Below are 21,609 nucleotides of genomic sequence, written 5' to 3' on the forward strand. Positions count from 1 at the left end.
CATGGATGCTGGGTTTCTCCACAAGGTACACAAAGATGTCCAATCACTGTAACTTTGGCCTTTTCAGTATGATTGTTGACCCAATGACCAGACAGTAAGTACAGGTCAGGAGACCTCACCCCATTTCTAAGGGTCAGCTTCTCACTGTGAGGCATGTCGTCTTCCGCAGCCAAACAATTAAAGTAATTGTAGAAGGCATCCAGATGGTCCATAACTTTCTGATGTGAACTGACAGCAAGATACTGCTAGCTAACTTTCTGCCAACAGTTGGGCTCTGTCCACAGAAACATGTGGGGCGGCTGCGGCTCAGTTGGTAAAGTCAGTCGTCTCTCAATCAGAAGGTCTGGGATTTGATCCCCAGCTCCTGCATCCACATGTCCGATGTCTCCTCAGCCATCAGTGTGAAAGTGTGAAAGTGTGAACGGGAAGGTGTGACCCGCGGTGTAAAAGCGCTTTGAGCGGTCAGAAGACTAGAAAAGAGCTTTACAAGCTCAAGTCCATTCACCATTTACCAAATCACTGTGTACAAACACAAAAATGGTCTATTAATGGAGCAATTTAGAAGGAGACAGGTCCAGATAAAACAGCATATTTTACAACTTATAAATACCAAACAAGAGACAGAAGCTAACGTTAGCATTAAACTACTTACTAGCTAACTTTAACGTTTGATGATTTCACGTTACAAGCTTAAATAACTTACTTTAAGCAATGTTAGCTAGGAATGTCTGCCTATCTGATTATGGCCTCCTAACCATAGACTGTAAATAATAATGGACAAAGCCTGAGTGACGTCCAACGTCTGTTCCTGCAGGGGGCTTTTGGAGTCCAATCCATGGGGGCCGCCATGCTGGAAATGCTGTCTCAACCCGACTTTCAGTCAACCTAACGACAGGCTGAAACTGAATCGTTTTAAGCCTCATGACAAACTGTTAAATTACCTGTCAGCTAAACTCCTTAAAGTGAATAATGCTTATCAAAGATCCCCCCCACCTCACCCCACAGTGTGTGCCAATCGACAAAGCTAATCAGTCCAAAATCAGTTTCTCTATTGTGGTAGATAATGATTACATATAAAAGCAAATGACATTGCTTTTATAATTTAAGGCTAATTACAACATATTGTTCTATATGTGATGTACTTATGTGGATACTGGCTCTTTTTCAGTATCAAAGGTATTTGACTTCAAATTGACTTGAAGATTGAAGCTTTTTGTTCTGGTTTTTATTATTCTAACTTTCTATATTTTGAAATTATAGGTTTTTAAATGTTCGTCATCATTTTATTTTGAAAATGATACTTAATAGGACATTTTGGAAATAAAAAATATTCTTACATTTTGCTTTTTTTGTTGGTGTCATAACATGTCGATGAACGCTAGTTGGGCACCAACAGACTTTGACAATCGCCCCACTCTACTCCCCTCAAAAAGCCTGACATTAAAATAGTGTAAAGTCTACAAAAAGACACATTCTAAAAAAATACATTTCCGTTTATAAACCACAAAAGCTATTTTTGGTCAGCCCCTTTAGGAACAATTGGTAATAAGTTGCCTCTTTCTTTTTAATGCTGGAGATTTGGTGTGAATGAGTAACATGGGAGTTTAGATGCACCTGCTCCCCATGTTATGTCTTCCAATATTCTAATAAGGGTTTAGACATAAAGCTCATACACATAAATAAGAGCCTAAGAGCTCTTTTTGTTTTTTTCTTCTTAAGGCAGAAATTGTCGGTTTCATGAGAAGCAGTTTCAGTGCTTTCTGTGTGACTTCACTTCCCAATTTAGAGTGAGAGAGTGAGTGAGAGAGAGAGAGAGAGAGAGAGAGAGAGAGAGAGAGAGAGAGAGAGAGACTTGCCATCCGGTTATGGTCTGTGAGCAAAAAAAAATTGTAACTGCAATGGTTTGCGCCATAGAGCCGATGCACCCCTGTATGCATTGAAGTGAGGTTTTACGGCTCAATTATCTGAAAGATTTACCCAAAACGACTCAATGACAAAGAGCGCGAGGCTGCTGCAATGGACTGTACGATAAAGGTACGTGTTTGATCCGTTTTAAAGGTGCTACTGGAGGGGGAAAATGAAAGGACAGGCAGCCACCCACACCAACAACACAAACTGCTGCTGAGTGAGAGAGGCGAGGCGGTGATGCGAGCTCCCCACTCTTTCCTTCTTGTACAAAATTTCCTCTTCCTTCCCGTTCGTGGTTGTATGTCGGCTCTATAATAACACAACTAACCGCTACATCTTTACACTCAGATAAAAACACTAATTGGTGGCCACTTGCACGCGCGAGAGGATTTCCACACGCTCGCGGTCCGTTTTCTTTTTTTTTAAACATAATTGCTGCTTTTATTCGAGTTCGTCCTTCTGAATAAACAGAACCGAAAACAACAACAAAAATAACGCACGAAGAGATTATCTACCCAACATTACCAAACGGCTTTCGGATTTCTTCCTTCTGTTTTTTTGACGGAGAGTAGCTTAAGTTAATGAAGGGATTTAATTGGTGCGTACGCGGCAGGTGTCCCTGAAGGCGCCATGGACCCACTTGGACACAGTTTGAACCTTTTTTTTTTTAAAACAGCAAGAGGAGTCATTTCCATCATAACTGGTATTTCAAATTGCATACTTTTGCATCTTCACCTGCTTTTCTTCGTCTGACGGCAATTTGTGAAATCATCTCCCGTCTAAAACACTCAGAATAAAAAAGGCCTTCATGCCAGGAATTTACGGTAAGAGTAAGTTTTTCACTAAATCAATCCTAAACAAGTATCAAAGCCTCAACGACAGAAAATCAACGCGTTTTATCTGATGCACTGGAGCCATAAATGACCAGTAGGCCTACAAATTATTTTTTATAAAACGAATGTGCGTCTGCAATGCAACATTGGCCTGTAAGCTTTTATTGTCAATGCTGCAACTTTAAACATCGCAGCCTTCTGAAGAAACTAATGTCATGCTACATGCGAATAGATTTGTGTAAAAAGAAAATAACCAAATCAACTTAATCAAACATGAAAAATAAAGAAAAAAAGGGAGGTTAGTCGGTTAAAAACAACAAATAGGCCTTTTTTCTGTCGTTCCTCTTTTGATTCGTTTCTAAGAAACCAAATGTAGACCTATACGAGGATGCATTTTGGATGTTTAACCCATTTGATTAACTTTTATTTTCGTTAGGACATACAATGAGAGTAATTAAAGGGCCAGCGCAGGATATGGAGGATATCCTGCAACTTGATTAATCAAATATGCCAGTTAAAAAGTGCATTCATATTTTATATTCTTGTCTTTTGTTGTTTACTGATAACGAATCGTAAACAACGTGATTATTATTATTTTAATTATTGTGCAGATATGTTCCTTGTGATTGTCTTATAGTGTGTGGCAGCAGATTGTGTGTTTGAGGTTATTTTAAGTCTAATTTATTGCTGCAAACGGGAGCAGCACTTGTCAGGTGTCGTTATCTGAACTCTGCAGGCTTCCTGTCTCAGACCTCAGACTTTCCGCACACATTTCCGCTCCCCAACTCGAAAAAAAAAAAAAAGAAAAAAAGTAGAAAACGCAACAAAGCCCCTGCAGAAAAAAAACAGAGTGGACAAAGTGAGCCTTCGCATTGTTTTAACCCTTCAAGTGTCCGCTCACACAGGCAGGGAGGTGCAGGAGACCCGGGTCCTGCTCTGTGTTTGCGGCCTGCAGCAGAGGCCCGGGTGCTGTGAAAACCGCAATCGATGTTTGCGTAGCAGAAAGTGCAGCTGCTCAGGCCTTTGCAAAATCAGCTTAACTCTTACTTCTGCTTTCTGACACTTGCCTCAGACACGCAGGGCGAGAGTACAGAGTCTTTGCACAACTTGATCTGTGGCCTGATACTGTGGACTACACTTTGGACTACACTTTGTGTTATTAAAGCACATCAATGTCCAACCTATAACCTGGTCAGAAGGCAACATTGATATATGATCAAAGTATGTTTAAGTTGTTGGGTTATAGCCATACACAGGTCTCAGAAATAGCTTTATATTTTTAATTTCAAGAAACACACACTGGAGAACGACACAAATCACTAAGTTTCTTATTTCAAACAAAGCATTATCGTCAAGAAATCACACGTGACTGCTGCTGCTTTTAAAGTCAGATATCAGTCATTAAAAGTATTTCTCCATGCGCTCAGGAGGGGAATAAAGTCAGAATGAAATTATTTCTTACTGTGGATTATGTCACCACCATGCAGCTTCTTAAAAGTGAACAAATTAATTATTGAAGTGTCTAAAAACTTCGTAAAAGGCCTTCAAATTAAAGACTTAAGTCAAAATAACTGGTGCAGGATTGAAAGTTTGAGTTTACCACATCCTTGGTTTTTGATTTTTGCAGCGGTTCCAAATCTGTTTGGCTTGTGACCCCTTTAAACGAAGCAGAAAACCAAAATATTGCAACACCACATAGTTTTCCACCTCCCTCTTTGTTAATACAAACCATTTTTACAGGACAAAAAAAAAATCTAAATACTAAAATAAATTCAAAGCAAAGATAAGACGAAAATAAAGAAAATGTTTTGTGGATGCTTTCTGTGATTATGTGAGGAGCCACTGGTTTAGTGTTTCCCTCAGAGCTGACGGGTTAATACGATGATGACACATTGAGTCATTTTAGATACTTTTTTTCCAAGATAAAAAAAAAAACATGCAAAAGGTTCTTGAACAAAATAAATGGCTGTTTAGTTTGATTTATATCAGAGTTGACTATTTTTCATATGGACCTATTTGGTGAAAAAATAACATGCAACATACATCAATTTAATCTATGGATGTTTGTTCACTGCAACTGTTATACTTTGCTTTCTGATGTTTAACAGACCAGACAATAAAGCAATAATTAGAAGCTTGACCCAAAGGAAAGTGGACTTGGTTGAAGATCTTTAAGACCTTTCCCATCTCCTCTGAAAAGCTTCTACAGTTCTAAACCATCAGGTGGACGGAGCTAGAGAGCAGAGGCTCACAGTTCTAGCTCCATCCACCAGATAGTTCAGAAGTCTTTCGGAGGAGATGTGAAACGTCTTCAAGATTTTCAACCAGTCTAGGTGCTTTTGGGTCAAGCTTCTTATTTACCATGACCTGGATGACTGAGAAACTACACAGACAATAAAGCAAGAAAACCACAGACAGGTAAACCGTCATTAAAAGAATCCCTTAAAACCGTCCTTGCTCACACTGATTGATACCAAAATGGTTTCAAGGAAGTCAACTAAAGCTGGATCAATTTATCAATTAATCTATATTACTCAATCGTAAGGAATGACTCACCAACACTTCTGATCATTTATTCATTTGTTGCCGAAATGTCCAACATCTGCTTGTTTCTTGTCCTTACTCACAGTAAACAAAGCGTGTTTGGGGATTTTAATCCTTTGGTTGGAGGAAAGAAACGGTTTGAAGACGTTATTTTGGGCATTATTTTGATGACACTTTTTTTTTTTTTAGTTTAAAGATGAATCGATTGAATATAAAAAATAATCTCAGTCAATGATGAGAAGCAATAGTAATAGCAATATCCCTACAGAAAACAACTTAAAATAAATGTTTTAATGATTAATTGATTTAAAATAAGTAAAGATCTGAGACTGCACCGCCCAGTAAGTATAAAAACAGATGTTACAGCAGAAGACAAGATGTTTCTGGTGTCTCTGGAATAAAAAGAACGAGAGCCCTGAGTCTTAAAAGTACCAACACCCTGCAGGTTTGATTCATAACAAGATTACCACATAACACTTCAGGCAGGATAAAAATAATACTTTAAAAAAGTAGAAAAATATGATTGGAGCTGCTTTCAAACTGCAGAGTAGATTAGGGAATAACTATCAAACACAATGCTTTTTAATATTTATTCAGAATGTAAGTGTTCGTGTAAAAAGTGTGCATGCTGTAAACACTCTGATCATGCTACAAGTTCTTGGTTTTGGGCAAGGCTGCATGATGCAACCTGTAAAGCTGCTGACATGAAGCCAAGTAAAAAAAAAAAAAAAAAAAGTTTCCGTTCAGGACTTCATGTTTGTGCTCTCGCAGAAAGAAAAAGAAAATGTTTACTGTCGAATCAAACACAACCCGTGTAAATTTTAGGACATCGATGCACAAGGTACGCTCAGCCTGAAGAAGGTCATGTTTTTTTTTTTTAAGTTGAGAAGCAAGTTACTGAGCAACAGAACAGGAAGTCAGTTGTGGTATTAGCGGTCAGGCCACATTTAAGTATATTTGTATCAGTGTGCAGAGAGAGAGAGAGAGAGAGAGAGAGAGAAGGAGAGAGAGAGAGAGAGAGAGAGAGAGAGAGAGAGGAAGGTTAAGAAAGAGCGGGAGTGTGTGTTTGTGGTTGTGAAAGCATGAGCCTGTCACAAAATGTACTCTCTGTACAAAACTGAGTGTGATGTGTGGCCACCGGTCACAACAGCATTATCAGTTTGATTGTTCAACAGCTAAAAAAAAAAAAAATCAACTTTAACCATTTAGCAAAAATATTGACTACTATTTGCTCTCCTGAGAATTTGCTTTCTGCAGCTGTTTTATTCTCCTCTGGGTCTCTGGCACCTTGTTTCACTTCTGCACAGAGAAGAAGGCCTCTGAAGGTGCCGCGAGTGTGTGAGAGGAAGACTGGGGGAAAGAGGACAAACCAACACAAGTGACAAAAAAACAAATTAGCTGAAGGAAGAAAAAAAAAACAAGGACTAGTGTCAAGTAAAACTATTTAAAGGCTTGCAAATGTCAAAACGGCTGGCATTTTTACCGGTCGCAGTAAGGCCTCATTTAAGAATACTTGTATGCCAAAATGGCTGGTATTTGACTAAAGGTTAGCATTTTTCTCTTTGAAGTTAGCATGAAGAATTTTTTTAAACAAGGCTGTAAACTTGTTTATTTCTGCTGTAAAAATGGGACTTACCCACTTTTGCAGCCAGCCTCTATTGAACACTTGACGAACTGCGCCTGTGGCACTTCCACATTGTCTCATTGTCATAAAATGGGGAAAAATTGTCGCTCAGAGATATTCAGTAAAAGGAATCAAGTAAAAAAATAAATAATAATCATGCGAATCGTAGAACTTTTATCGTTTTATCTGAGAGATGATGAATGTGAAAAACATAAAAATTGTTAGCAATGAAGTAAATGGCTCACAACGAGGTACTTTATTGATTAATCGTTACAGCTAAAACATAATTTTTTTTCTTGTGGTCTGTTCCAAAAGTCAGAACTGACGTGGGGAAAAGGCGTTTCAGGTTGCTGCTCCCTGTAACGAATTACACAAAGAACTGAAACTTAATGAGCCGCTCTCATTGGATGATTCTGAGAGGTGTTAAATGACTTAGAGCATGACACATCTGTTTTGCTGTTTAGTTTTTAGACTTTGTTGTATTTGTATGTTTGGCTGCTCGTTGTTTGTCAGACACTCTGTCGGTTGTGTTGCTGCCCGTCTTGGCCAGAACACACTCTTTAATTTCAAGAAGTTTTTCCTGGTTAAATAAATAAATGAAAATAAAAGTGGTTAAAAAAAAGAAAGAGGGAATCTATCTGGTACATCATAACATCCTTTAAAGCAAAGGTGTTAGGCTGCTGAAATCAAGCCCACTCCTTCTGACTTCTGTCCGAGTTTGTCTGCAGCCGGCAGGAAATGCCAAACTGTGTGGCATGCATTAAGATGTGGTTTACAATGCTCGGACAACAATTGAGAGGAAAAACACAATGCGAAGGCGGCACTTCAATCAAGGCTGCACTCTTCTGGTTGTCCAGTCAACCTGACCCCCCCTCCTCCTCCTCCTCCTCTGACCACAGGCTTGTTTTCCAGCTTTAAAATGACCCATATTTTTACACTGCGCCCCCTCCTCCACCGTTTCCTCTCCTTTGGCCTGTGCCAAAAGGTTCCTCTGCACATGGCGGCCAGGTTTCCTGTAGGCCACTGAAAAAGCACGCCAGTGACGTGCGAGGCCCAAAGACAATGCTCAACTCCTCTAAACAAACACGCACTCGGACTGCTGCGACCGCACACGCACACACTTAATTTGAGCAGCAGACAGGACAACAGGTCCGCTGCTTTTTCAACTCCTAAGTGTGCGGGATGAGGAGGCCATCTCAGGCTGCTTTTGAGGCATCGCTGTAGGTGCTGAACACAGGAAGACAGACCTACATCTTGATTAGACTACACCTTGAGCTACCACCCCCCTCCCCCACTCTGCAACCCCAATTCTAACGACAAAATAGACGTGTGGTTGAGGTGACTGATGCTCCTCAAGATTGCACAGCCTCTTGAATGTATTCACAATATTTGTGAAAAGTTAACTTGTAACTTCACTGTTAAGTATTTCTCTAAGTGGTTTGATAAACTCTTTTATCTCCTTTTGATTTAACGGACCAAAAAACTGTAATCAATATAAATTAACTTTAAAGCTCCTCAGAGGAGTTTTAAACTGGTTATTAAACAGACAGATTAATACTGAAGCCTCCATACATGACCTTCAAATGAAGACTAGATCATCACAAAGGAGCTTTTTACCATTTAACTATCATACAGAATAAATCTCTCACCGCTGCTGCAGAGATGGCCTTCTTTAGATTTTTTATACTAATAATGATTCATTGTGATTTTCATATTAGATATTTTTTAAATGAAGGATACGATCAGAACACATGACTCACACGTGAACAGCAAACAGATGACTTATCCAGCTGTGTCAGCAGGGGTCGCCAGAAATCGACACAACCAGAAAGTTTCTGCTTTAAAAAAAAAAAAACATACTTTGCATTTGATTCTGAGAAATAAATAACAAAACTATGAATTTTTGAGAGGGTTACATGTTGAAAACAATCCTCACATTCTGCAGTAAAGCGGCCTCTGAGTAAATGCTAGTTTGAAGACTTGACTGTAGACGGGGTAAAAAAGAAGCTAGGGCATCCAATAATACCTGAAATAAAGAGTATAAAATGTACCAAAATGTTTTTTTTGACGGCAAAGCATGCATCAGAAGAAGAAAGAAACGCGTGGTGGAGTTAATATAAAATGATATCTGAATATTCTGCACACAATATCAGATTCACAGAAATCCTCCTCCTCAACTGAGAAGTTTCTGATCTTTAAACACGATAAGTAAAAAATATGGCTTGATATTAATGTTTTTTTTTTATTATGTAGTGGATATTTTAAGCAGCTTTGATAAGGGAGACATGGTTTTCTCCTTTTTTAGGAAATCCTGTGGAATATGATTTTTTTTTAAATTCACAACCGAGATCAATAAAAAAGTATATTTTCCATTTCTTTTGTAAGTAAAATTGAGATCTTGTTCCATCTGTTGTTCCACTTCATCAAATTTAAAGGTTTATAAAAGTCTGACTTTTGTTTTCATTCACTAAAGCATCTTTAGTCTCGGTGTAGAAATAAAAAAACAGTTTCCACAGGTTGTGACCCGGTACGTTAATGACCAACACTGACCGCTGTGACTCTGTTTAACAGGAAGCGCTTGCAGTGGTGAGTGAGGATCAGCCTATATTCGAGCCTGCATACACCACAGCCCCCGCCATGCACATGAAAACGGAGATGACGTCGCCAGGGGGCTTCAGCCAGACGTCCAAGCATAGTCCCGAGCCCGCCGAGCCGGAGTGGGTGGGGTCAGCGACGCAAAACTCTGGGAAAAGAGGCGAACACGTCAATGGAACCAGGTGAGTCAGGAACGGGCCACAGGGGAGCGCAGGTTCCCGGATTATCTGAATGTAAAATTCTCACAATCCAGGTCAGCAGCTGGGGATTTTCCAGATCCTAAATATGTTTGTTTACCGACCTACTACAAGACGCAAGCCTTTGTCCTTTGTTGTTTCAACACTTAGAAGTGTCAAGGTTTCAGTTCTGGAAACAAGGAATCACATTGTCATTGTTGGCGAAGAAAAAAAACATACTTTCTAAACTTTGTTGGAGAAAATCTCAAGTAAAACTCGTATTTTTACAATTATCCCGCATCCTCATACTTGTACTATGTACCAGCCAATCTCAGTTGTATGTTTTAATAGTTTGACTTCACGATGAAAAAGCGTGACACCATTTAAATCAATTGTTAAAGTTAAAAAGTGGTATGTTGTCAATTTGAGTTTTAGTCTTGTAAAATGTATTTTATGGGCTTGTTAAAGTTTCACATTGGAAAAGGTATCGGAAACATTTGATCAAGCTCCTTTAATAGCTCAGGAAAAGTTTCTACGCTTGCCCCCCGGTGGTAGCTATTTAACTTTGTCTACAGCCGAAAAAAGTGAGGAAAGTAGATTTCCCTTTTTTTTAGTTTTTAGAGGAAAATCACTGACAGACAACTTGGAGAAGCAACAGTGATGTGTCATTACTATGAGAGTGGTCAGAGTTAAGATTCAGAAAAACTGACTGTCAGATATTAGCAAACTCTGCAACAAGTAACAAACTTGCATCTCTAGTTCAAACTGTGAAATCAATGATATAATGGCATATAGATACAACAAGCTAGATTAAGAAACCTGTACTGATAGTGAATGACATTTCTAAGCTTTGAGATGTTGACTCCCGTCTAGCCTCGACTTAAAGCTCTTTCCTCTCTGTTCAAGCCGTGCGTCCCCTGTGGACTGCAGCGTCACCAAACGCTCCCGACACATGAGCAACGACGCAGCTCCCATGTCCTACCAGGCAACGTACCCGGAGCCCCGAGTCAGCCCCCAGACCAACACCCCACCCAGCAGCACCACCACAGAGGAGAAGAGGGTCATCGTGCCTGCAGGTGAGCTAAAAACAAAACAACAACAAAAAAAATCTCACCCTGAAAAAACCTTCTATTGCTGTAGCAACTTCACAGAACAAATAAGTTGAGAAATAAAAGTCTGACGAGCTTAAAAATTACATTTACACATTTATTAACAAAAAAGATGATCAACCCTTGAGGACGTACACAAACTACTCATCAAAAATAATCTCAGTGATCAATAATGCCCCACACAATCCTACATTTTTGGGGTGAGCTGCATGTTTTTTTTTTATTGAAGATTTATTTCTGGGCTTTTCGTGCCTTTATGGTAGAGATAGGACAGTGGATAGGGTCAGAAATCAGGGGAATGACATGCGGGAAAGGAGCCAGAGGCCGGATTCGAACCCGGGCCGCTCACCTGGAGGACCACAGCCTTTCCCTGCCACCCTCCTAGTAAAATGACCGTGTGAAGTCAGGGCGAGTTGATGTGAGAACGCAGCAGGAAATATTCAGGAATATTCTCTGCGAGCAACGAACATCCCTCGCGTGAACACCCAAGTCAGAAGATTGGAGGGGCCGCCTGCCTCACATATTCTGGTGTATTTGTGTGAAAAAGGCTAAAGAAGCACGAGCTGTCAATAAAACAAATGAACCAGAAATATGCTGACCAAGCTCACCTACCTTCTTACCTACTCACTATGACCAACCACTATATCATACACAAAAACCAACACCCACAAAAATATAAACGATCAAACATCATAACATTAAAATAATAAAAATATACTCCATCGAGTTACTCAGCACCTGAACACGCGACAAAAGACAGCCATCTGGGCTGGTTGCACACAGGCCTTGTGCAATATCATGAACTGAGTCAGACGAAGCTCATGTCAGATCCAACCGCTCTTCTAGTAGTAAAGTACTGACTCTACAAAACAACTGTTAAAACAGCAGCAGGGTTCTGGTTGTCTGGAGAGGAATAAGATCAGGATTTAGTTTGTGTGAACTATAAATGGTTACTTCAAACACTTCAAGCCTGTTAAAAGCTAGAGATGTGTGGAAAGTGGCTGTCAACATTTTAATTTTTAGTCATCCTACTTCCTGTGTCTACAAATGAAACCACTTTATTTGACAGCGATGATTTCAGTGGCTGAAACAGTGAGGTTACTTATTAGAATAAACGGACAACCCCCCAGATTCTCTGAAATAATGATCCAACAAATAATGATCTTCAATAGAGCCTGATAATCAGTGAATCTTTCCTCCAATGGTTTACAAAACTATTTTCACCCAATCAATGAGCCGTGCTGTTTTAGCAGGCGGCATTCTCCTTGATTTGAATTAATACCGGCCCTCTCAATCCCTCATACACACATTTAATGGGGACTATTTGTTAGCTGTGCATTGATACACATTAGTGAGTATTTCAAGCAGACCTCCTTTTTCATGATCATCCTGAAAGACTCAGAGCAATTTAACTTTTTCTACAGCCGAACAGTTAGGACAGTAGTTTTCCCTTTTTTGGTTTTAGAGGAAAATCACTGACAGACAACTTTGAGAAGCAACAGCAATGTGTCATTACTTTGAGAGTGGTCACAGTTTAGACTCAGATAACTGACTGGACTGATCATCACTCTAAAACCAGCCATGTTACAAATTCAGTGTTCTCCGTCTTGCACATTTCGTACCCTGTTGCTGTGCATGTTTCAGTGAGTCAGTCGGTGGAGGGCTCCCTTTTCACACATTACTTCAGACAGATGCGTAGGAATCTGAGGAATCTGACAAGAGTCACCGGCTCAATAATACCTGGATGTTACATCACTGTTTCATGTGTAAACCAAGGACAATCAGGAGCTGAGGGTGCGGACACTCAAGCTAACAGACTAATATTACTGGCAGCTCGAAGCTTCAGGAAAAGTTCCCAGTGATGTCAGTTTACAAAAAAGGAGTTTACCGCTCTGAAAAATACTAGAGGTATAGTTTCGTACTATTTGAAGCTAGATCCAAAGGCAACTGGACTTGGTTAAAGATCCGGAAGACGTTTCAACTCTTCTGCAGTTCTGCAAAAGCCCCCCCCAAAGAAGATCAAGCTGTTTTCGTGGCTATATGCTAAGAGAACAAAAAGTGTTATTACAAAAATGCTTACGGATAACAAACGGCCGCCGATTCTCCGTTCCAGCTGGTTCATACAAAGGCAATAAGAAGGCCAATGTCCAGTCATGAATCACTCTAAATTTAATTCAGATCAAACAAACGAACAAACATTTCATGCTGCATCTCATTGATCTGGTAAGAGAAAAAACGGTTTCCCTTCCTGGTGCATCACCGCGCAGTGACACACCTGCAACCTTTAAATGGTTACCATCAGCCTTAGTGATTTGTAAGGTGCCCACTGCCCCCTGGTGTTTACAAAAAGACAATCAAATCTAAAATAACAATAGACGAAAAAGCTCCTACAATGATACATTTTGAACTTCTACGGCTTCCTGTTTGTGACTCCTTTCAAATCAGACTGCACCTTGAGTAAATTAAACGTCTAGTTTGTGTGTAAAAAAAAGTAACATGGATTAAAAAAAAGAAAGGAATAAGTGTGTTGTTTCATAGTGTAACTGGCTTTTAACATTTTCATGCTTGTAATGTCAGACCCTGAGGTGTGGACACAGGACCACGTGCGGCAGTGGTTGGACTGGGCCATCAAGGAGTACGTTCTGGAGGAGGTGGACGTCATCCTCTTCCACACGCTGGACGGCAAGGCGCTGTGCAAGATGACCAAGGACGACATGATGCGTCTCACGTCGGCATACAATGCAGACATCCTGCTCTCACACCTCGGTTACCTCCGGCAGAGTAAGGCTCGCCTCACGTCTGACATCTCTCTCTCCCTCTCTCTCTCTCTCTCCGGATGAGAACAGTGTTTAGTTCTGACAATGTGAAAGCTTGTTGTTGTTCTTTGATATGAAATGGGTATCACCAAAAGGACCAGACAAACATATGACATTAAAAATGATCACCCTTTAAGAAACAGGAAGTAACCTGAGCAAAAAAGGGGGACAATATTGTTCTGGGCTTTTTAAAAAGTGAGATTTTATTTGTTGAAACGATTGGACAAGCCAACTTGTACATTAATGATGATCAGTCACAAATACTGTGAGTTAATCCAGGAAAATCTCAAACCATTGGTGATTTGAGAGGAAGAAATATGATGGTCATTTAGTCTATCTTCTATACATTAGAATAGATGGTCAATCTATTTTGCAAACAAATAATTGATTGTTGGAAAAAAAAAAAACGAACTGCAACCCCCAAAACATATTTGCCCTTGAATTTTGTAACTCGAGGACATGTGTATGGACCGGAATCAATCTCAGGCACTCATTAAAACTATTTAAGCTTGGCATGTTGTTAGCTGACAATGCTTCCTGAAGAGAGCTAATTATGCTATGTGGCTCACACAGGTTTACAGCATTTCAGTACACAATGGTATCGTTTGCTACATTACATCATTTTGTGACTGATCAATCATTTACTTTAAATGCATTGAAAGAAGACAGTCATCAGGTTCAAAGTCTAAAACAAAAGTCCCCCAACCAATAAAACCAAATATATCAATTGTTTCTACTATCATATATGACGGCAGGCGACAGGTCCTCATTTAAAAAATAAAATCCAGTTTAAAAAAAGATTATAATTGGGTTTAAATAATTAACGTCATCATTTTTGATATGTGAAGTATGTAATGTGGATGTAGTGCTAAGTATAATGTAACTTATAAGTCAATATTTTACTTTTACTCACACAGGAGTTAGAGTCATTAATTTGCCTTTGCTCCATTCATAATTACTGAAGACACTACTAGAGGGTGTAAAATTAGAAACATAAACATCCTGCCGTACTGTTTGCACGATGATCTGGTAGTTGTATTTTTTTTAAATTAGCTCAATCTCACATTATGACAACAACTTCCTGAATATGTGATCTGGCGCTGCAGCATCATCACAAGCTGCCTCCTTCTCTTCTTTTTGGATATCTGTGATGTCTTTCTTTAATTAGAAAACAACTCGAATTCTTCGCTGTATGACGTACTTCTGTTGTAACCATCTTAAGAGAATGTAATATTGTTGTTTATTTGTCTTTGCTTCAGGTAGCCCAACATTTTCATACCCAACAACTCCCACTAACAACACACCGCCACCGCCACCCCCACCTCAGCCCAGACTACAGGTGAAAGCAGGTGAGATCATCCACTCCTTTCAATAAAAGGCCAAGAAACCTATTTTATTAATCTGCTTATTCTTATTAAGATATAACAAATTATTAAAAATCTAAAATCTGAACCATTTTAATTCATTTTGAAAGAAATCGTGTATTGTTTTGTATTTTATTATTGTCCTTACTTTGTCTCACAGGTTTCAAGTTGGTGTGCATCAGTTATGCATCAGCATGTGAAGTTACAAAACTCTGTTCACTAATCAGGATTAAAGCTAATTATTAATATGATTATGTAATCTATGGATGCAGGTCAAATGTTATGCTCAAACTGCCACACAGCCATTTGCCACTAGCCAGGGCTGTAGCCCTAGACTGGTTGTAGCTCCGGATAATGGGCCTGCTCTCCCCGCTCTACAACCCAGATGTAAACAAGCACAGTGAACCGATAGCATCTTGTTAGCACACCGACCTGAGTAAACTGAAACCACATTTAGCATAGCCTTATGGATGTAAATAAGCACAGTGAACCGATAGCATCTTGGTGAGCAGCTAAGTTTGGCAGTATTCTGATCTAAAAATTTAAGATAAAAATGTATATATGCCCTGTTAGATTAATCTAGCACACCGACCTGAGCAACTGAAACCACATTTAGCTGAGGCATGTGGATGTAAACCTGCAGGGAGGATCAAAGGCTGCTAACATGAACCACTCTCAGCAAAATAAATGAATTGTTGACCAGCAGACCATTTTAAATCTTACCTTTAGACTGGTCTTTCAGCAGAATTAAATTTCCTTTAAACCTACTTGTAAATTATTTGCCTCCAAACATCTCTAGATTAAAGTGCTTAACTTTATAAAAATATAGTCACAACTACTTCAGCAACCAGCTACAAAAATGTTTTCCCTCAGTTTGGCCTAAATACAAGACATAAAAATAATTTTGACAGTTACTTTTCTTCACTTTTTGTTTAGTCCCTTTAGTCATATTGTTCAGTTGTGTCTGAATGTTAATGGGTGTGAATAAAAGCTCAGGGTCATGATCTTAAAACCATCAGATAACAGAAAACAACTTGAATGATTTAAGTATTTAAGAAAATGGAGTAGAGAGATTTTCAGAAACTGTGTAACATAGTTTCAAGAGTCTAAAAAGGTTCCTTGGCACAAAACAGACCTCAGTTGACTAAACGTCGACGAGTCCAAAACTCAACAGCCAGTTTCAGACAGGAAACAGCTGCACCAGCAGAGGAAATGGAGGGGTACGGGTCCCGCTCCTGGGACACAATTCACAATCTTATGGCGACAGGGGTGGCCTGAACAAAAGACCGCTCGCAACAAAAAAAAACTGTGGGTCATCTTCAGACCTCCAAACTCTTATTGTCTTGGTCACCATTTACAGACTTCCTTTCCGTTATGTCTGAACTGTCCACTTCAAAGACTTTTGGTGCAATGTGCCCGTCAATGTCTCGTCTCATCCTAGTTTCTTTATCTGTGTGTCTGCAGAGAGCAATTTCGATGAGATCAGCCGCAGGAACAGCTGGCCGGCAACAACCATGACCGCAGTGCAAAAAGGTACGACAACAAAAACTAAAATAAACCAGCTACTACCATGAATTTTGCATGCATGAATTATTGCTGGATTGGCATAGAAATGTAATATTTGTGGATTAAAAATAAGGACACAGCTGAAGATCTATGGAAGCGTATTACATTCACATGATTTCTATTTTCTGAACTAACCAGATATTTATCTCAGAATTACGAGTTATTAGGTGCTTATGTTTCTCTATAAGTTGCCTTATTGTCTTTTTGGTCATCCAGTAGCCGGCCTGAATGCATTTCAGATGCATCACATTATATCAGTGAAGCTTCCGTTATCGGCACAGATGATCCTGACAGATCAGAGAGGGGTTTGCGTCTGAAGTGCAAAGATCCAAATTGCCTGCACAAAGTCGAGAAACTAAACAAGACCATCCAAGTTCTATAAAGACTCGAAAATCTCCCCATGTTTCAAGCACAAACCAAAATAAAAGTGGGTTAAACTAAACAGTCTGGGAATACTTGCTACTTTGAGTGGTCTAAATGAGAGATTCTGTTGGGATTTTAAGGTACCAGTGTCTCGCTAATTAAGAAAAACGGGGACGATTTTTATTTTCTCATGTCAATGCCATTCCCTTCCTTAAAAACCAAACCTATTTCAGACAAGTGTTTTCTTCTTTTAATTGAAGGCCCCTCCATGGAGCACCAACACAGCACCAGAGTTACAGAGCCGGCTCCAAGAATTATGCAAGGTAGGAAGACCACAAATGCCAAACACTTTTATATCCACCACATCTTGTAGACCTTGAAGCAGGTCATTCAAACTCACATCAAAGTGGAAAAAAATATTCAAGCTCTGGAGTTTATTTGAAATTTCAGGTGAGATCATAATGTTTTCTTCCCTTTTGTTTAAGAGTCACTGTAACAAAATATTGATAAACCTGAGTGTGGTTATAGTTCTGTGATACTGTATGTAATCTAGAAACAACATAGCTAGTTTACACGCAAAGATGTTTATTATTTATTTACCGATATAGGCATGTGTTGTAATCTTTGCCCAGACTAGAATAAAGGAGTGCTACTATGCTAAATGCTAAGACTGTAATAATACAAAGATGCCACTGTTCAGCCTGCATTAGAAACTTAACTTTCAATTACTTAAGTTTTATATTTTATGCTAATGATAGTGTTGTAGTCAAGACCAAGATATACCCAAGACCAAGACGTATAGGTATCAGACCAAGTCAAAGCCATGACCAAGAGCATAAATATAACTGAAAATTAATCATCTTGTGAGCAGGGGACATATCACTTAATTAAATATTAAACTACAAATGAATTGAAGTTATTTGTTCTTTTAGAAGGGGGCGTTTTCCTTCTCACAGTAATAACACGAGAAAGAAGCCTATCAGTGGTGGTCTTGACCGCACTGATTTAAGATCTGGAGTCCACGCAGATAGAGACAAGGCCGAGTCAAAATGCTTGCGATTACATGACGAGACCTTTATAAAATGTTCTTGAGACCATGACCGATCGAGTACTTCAACACTAGCTGATGACGGTGTATTTCATACTATAACAGAGCTCCTTAAAGTCATATTTCTTTCACATTGTTGACACATCATATCACCACATTCTTCCCACAACACAGCTTTTAGCCTAGGAGAAACATAAAGAAACTACGAGTTTACAGCCATGCAACTGGAATTCTTTTTCAAGCTGCATTTTATGGAGACTTGGATCTCCTAGCTGGGAATGACGTAACACCAGAGTTAACCGCGTTACAGTTGTGAGTTGGTAACAAGTCAGACAAGCAACATGGACGCCTACAGGAGTACCTTTGTTTTGTTGGCTAATACAAGGAGATGACAACACATTACGTTACAGTTTGAACGTGAAAATGACACGACAACATGTCCACAGAAAGAACTCTCACGATGCTTTCGGTGTGATTGATTTTATTACACAAAAACAAGACTAACTTATCAATAAACGCAGTTACAGCTTAAACGTTACAGTTGATGCACGTGCTAGCCATGTTGGATTTCAACTCTGGTGGCGACTGAAGGTTCTCAGAGTTTCCAAATCAGAATTCGTACTTAAGCGAGCGTTGTTGATGCCGTATCAGACGGGCAACTTGAATTTTCCATTTTCCGAGATCAAGTGGAAAGCACCATTCTTACTTACTGATGTAATGCAGGATTAATGTTTTGAATGTTATTTGATGTAGATAAGCTCTACGGATGAGGAGGATGATTTGGGGCTATTCAGACATTTATTGACAAGGTGAAACTTTGATGGACTCTAAGGAAAAGCATTTGATCACCAAAGAGTTTACAATCCTTCCTGAAAGAAACAAGAATGTCTGAAGCACATTGCATGAAAAGCCATGTCCAAACATTGTTGCAATACTTCACACTGCTCTACAATTCACTTAGCGACGTACAGCGTACATCACTGGACCACAAATGTCAACCTGACAGTGGTGCTATAGGAAAGGTCAGGGGTTCTTGGGTAATTGAGTCCTTTTCAGGGTAACTTGAATCTAATAGATCGCACATGAATCTCATCTTTATGCTTTCTACAAAGCTCTGTCTGGTCAAACAAGCAGTTATGACGGTTGATAAGCAAACACCAGACCAATCAGAATCTGTGCTTGCTCCTTGAACAAGAGACATATACTTATCATTTAAATTGTATTTAATTTCCAAAGACTGTCAGCTGAAATGCAGGTGAAATTTGCAAACAATTTCTCAAAAGACAGATAAAGTGGGGCGTTGTTGGTCTAGCGGTTAGTTTGCGAGCTCCATGACCAGAAGCAGTTGTCCTAAAAGCGGGTAGCCCAGGTTTGAATCCCACCTGTGGCTCCTTTCCCCACATGTCATTGACTGCTCGCTCTCCATAAAGATATATAGCTAGATCCTTTTAGACCAATGTGAAAATAACATTTTTTTCTCCCCTACAGATCCATACCAGACATTAGGGTCCATTAGCAGTCGACTAGCCAACCCAGGTAAGAATCTAAACAACCGTCAGATAAACCAATAAGGATGATACAAATGAGGCCTTTACACTGTCTGCTTTGGCAACATGAGAGAAAAGCAAGCAAGGGCTGGCACTCACACACTTACTTTCCAAAATGATGTCAACATCAAGCAACATCTGTTGCGTCAGCAGAATTGCATCACGCTTACACTGCGACAAAATTTGGCTTCCCTATCACCAAAAATGACTGTTTGCCCTGCTGTTTCCTCACAGAAGGCCAAGCCCTCAGCTCATCCAAGAACCGAACAAGCAAACAAAGTCCATACAAGCTGCCTGACCCCAGCGCTCACAGGCCTGTGGGTAGGTTTGTGCCCTGATGTCTGTCGCTTCGTCCAAGCCAAACAGTGAAAAGGTCACATTTGGTGGAAAAGAATTTGCTGAATGAGATGTTAGATGTGTTATAAAAACCATCAGGAAACAAGTCATTCATTATGAAACAGAGGAGCTGTCCAGGGTCCTGGAATCAATTGAAAAGCTTTCTTTTGAATGAAACCCTGGATCTCATGGCTTCATATTGACATACAGATGATTACATGTCCCAAACCGTGGGGGTATGATTTCAGAGCGGAGCATCCAATAGCATCCCAGAGCTGCTGTTGGATCTCACATAGAGACGCAGGACGATTTTAAACAATTTAGTTTTTTTCTTACCATAGTAGTTAAGGTGGAGGGCACATGTTATTTAATTTACAAAACACTGAAGACTTACTCAAGATTAATTAACTCTCCCTACTCATTCCCTCCCGCCCCTCCAACAGGTTCCGGGCAGATCCAGCTGTGGCAGTTTCTGCTGGAACTCCTGTCAGACAGCAACAACTCCAGCATCATCACCTGGGAGGGGAACAATGGCGAGTTCAAGATGACCGACCCGGACGAGGTGGCCAAGCGCTGGGGAGAGCGCAAGAGCAAGCCCAACATGAACTATGACAAGCTGAGCCGAGCTCTGCGCTACTACTACGACAAAAACATCATGACTAAGGTGCACGGCAAGCGCTACGCCTACAAATTTGACTTCCATGGCATCTCGCAGACACACCAGAATCACGGAGCAGAGGGGGGGATTGTTAAGTATCAGACTGATATGTCGTACGTCCAGCCTTACCACAGCCACCAGCCCAAAATGAACTTCATGGGCGGTCATCCTGCACCTATGCCCGTCTCCCCCGGAAACTTTTTCGCCCCTCCGTCGACTTACTGGAACTCACCTAGCAGCCCCATTTATCCCGGGTCAGCCATGACCAGACACCCGGCCTCTCACTCCCACCTGAGCACATACTACTGAGGACCACACATTTCACACAGGAACCACACAAAAGGAGAGAAACTAAAATGTGGCAGAAAAGCAGAGCACACTTCATCCAGGACGTACCTGAGCTGAACCCAGCTGAACCCCGTCTGAACTGAAGGTGATATGACGCTATGGTCTGTTTTCAGAAGACATTATGATGTGTTTTTTTCTTCCACATTCTTCATTAAAAAAAAATGTATATTCGAGATGAAGGTCTCGAAAATACTCGTGACACACTGTATTAACAATTATTCAAATGTTATGAAACCAAGTGTTTTTTTTTTCTTGTAAGTATCTTGTTTAATAGAACCTGTAAAGTCCAAAGTCATAACCTTTAGTGTATACGTAGAATAACGGTTTTGTAACTATTCTTTTCACTTTAAGGGTCGAAACTTTAGTTACCACATTAATGACCTGACATTTGTAAAAGAGAAATTGTACATAATGACTGTTGTGTAGCAATATTACATTTACTCATGATGTAAATCTAATAAATGATTCTTGTATCTGAAAATGGACTCCTGTGACCTTCATCATTCACACATTCTGAAGAAAACCTTGGCTCATAAAGGGTTTACATGTTTGCATTTTCTAAAAGATATAATTCAGTATTTAAGAGTTTCAGGTTTCTGTGTCTGTAGCTTTAAATGCAAATGAGCTGTGTCTGATCACGCCCCCTCTCTGGAAGGGGATTGCAAAGCAGACTCAGAGGGCAGAACAAACACCTAGCTGTGGGAGTGTCACCCACCTGGGGGAGGGGTTACTGCCCTTTGTGATGTCATGAAGGGAACATCTCCAAACGGCCTG

General features: G+C 39.9%; 1 protein-coding gene across 5 annotated transcripts; it reads left to right on the plus strand.

Moving 5' to 3' along the window:
- The first annotated feature begins 1,874 nt into the window (after nucleotides 1-1,874).
- Nucleotides 1,875-21,320, plus strand: fli1rs (Fli-1 proto-oncogene, ETS transcription factor-related sequence). 5 transcript variants are annotated; one of them, XM_020644496.3, is made up of 10 exons: nucleotides 1,875-2,034; nucleotides 9,481-9,686; nucleotides 10,587-10,756; nucleotides 13,367-13,570; nucleotides 14,865-14,954; nucleotides 16,434-16,502; nucleotides 17,159-17,221; nucleotides 19,435-19,482; nucleotides 19,728-19,814; nucleotides 20,273-21,320. In XM_020644496.3, exons 1-10 carry the CDS (start codon nucleotides 2,017-2,019, stop codon nucleotides 20,794-20,796), a joined length of 1,479 nt encoding a protein of 492 aa, XP_020500152.1. In that variant the 5' UTR covers nucleotides 1,875-2,016; the 3' UTR covers nucleotides 20,797-21,320. The 5 variants fall into 5 exon arrangements, with proteins under 5 accessions (XP_020500152.1, XP_020500155.1, XP_020500153.1 ...); XM_020644497.3 differs by lacking the exon at nucleotides 1,875-2,034 and adding an exon at nucleotides 2,194-2,732; XM_020644498.3 differs by lacking the exon at nucleotides 1,875-2,034 and adding an exon at nucleotides 2,194-2,611.
- Nucleotides 21,321-21,609: the final 289 nt, after the last annotated feature.

This window comes from Labrus bergylta, chromosome 8 (genome assembly GCF_963930695.1).
Source record: "Labrus bergylta chromosome 8, fLabBer1.1, whole genome shotgun sequence".
NCBI lineage: Eukaryota > Metazoa > Chordata > Actinopteri > Labriformes > Labridae > Labrus > Labrus bergylta.

Excerpts from the sequence above, each read along its gene's own strand:
- fli1rs (XM_020644496.3), top strand. Across the intron at positions 17,222-19,434 it reads GGCTCCAAGAATTATGCAAG|ATCCATACCAGACATTAGGG; the intron begins GTAGGAAGACCA and ends TCTCCCCTACAG. Across the intron at positions 19,815-20,272 it reads CAGCGCTCACAGGCCTGTGG|GTTCCGGGCAGATCCAGCTG; the intron begins GTAGGTTTGTGC and ends CCCCTCCAACAG.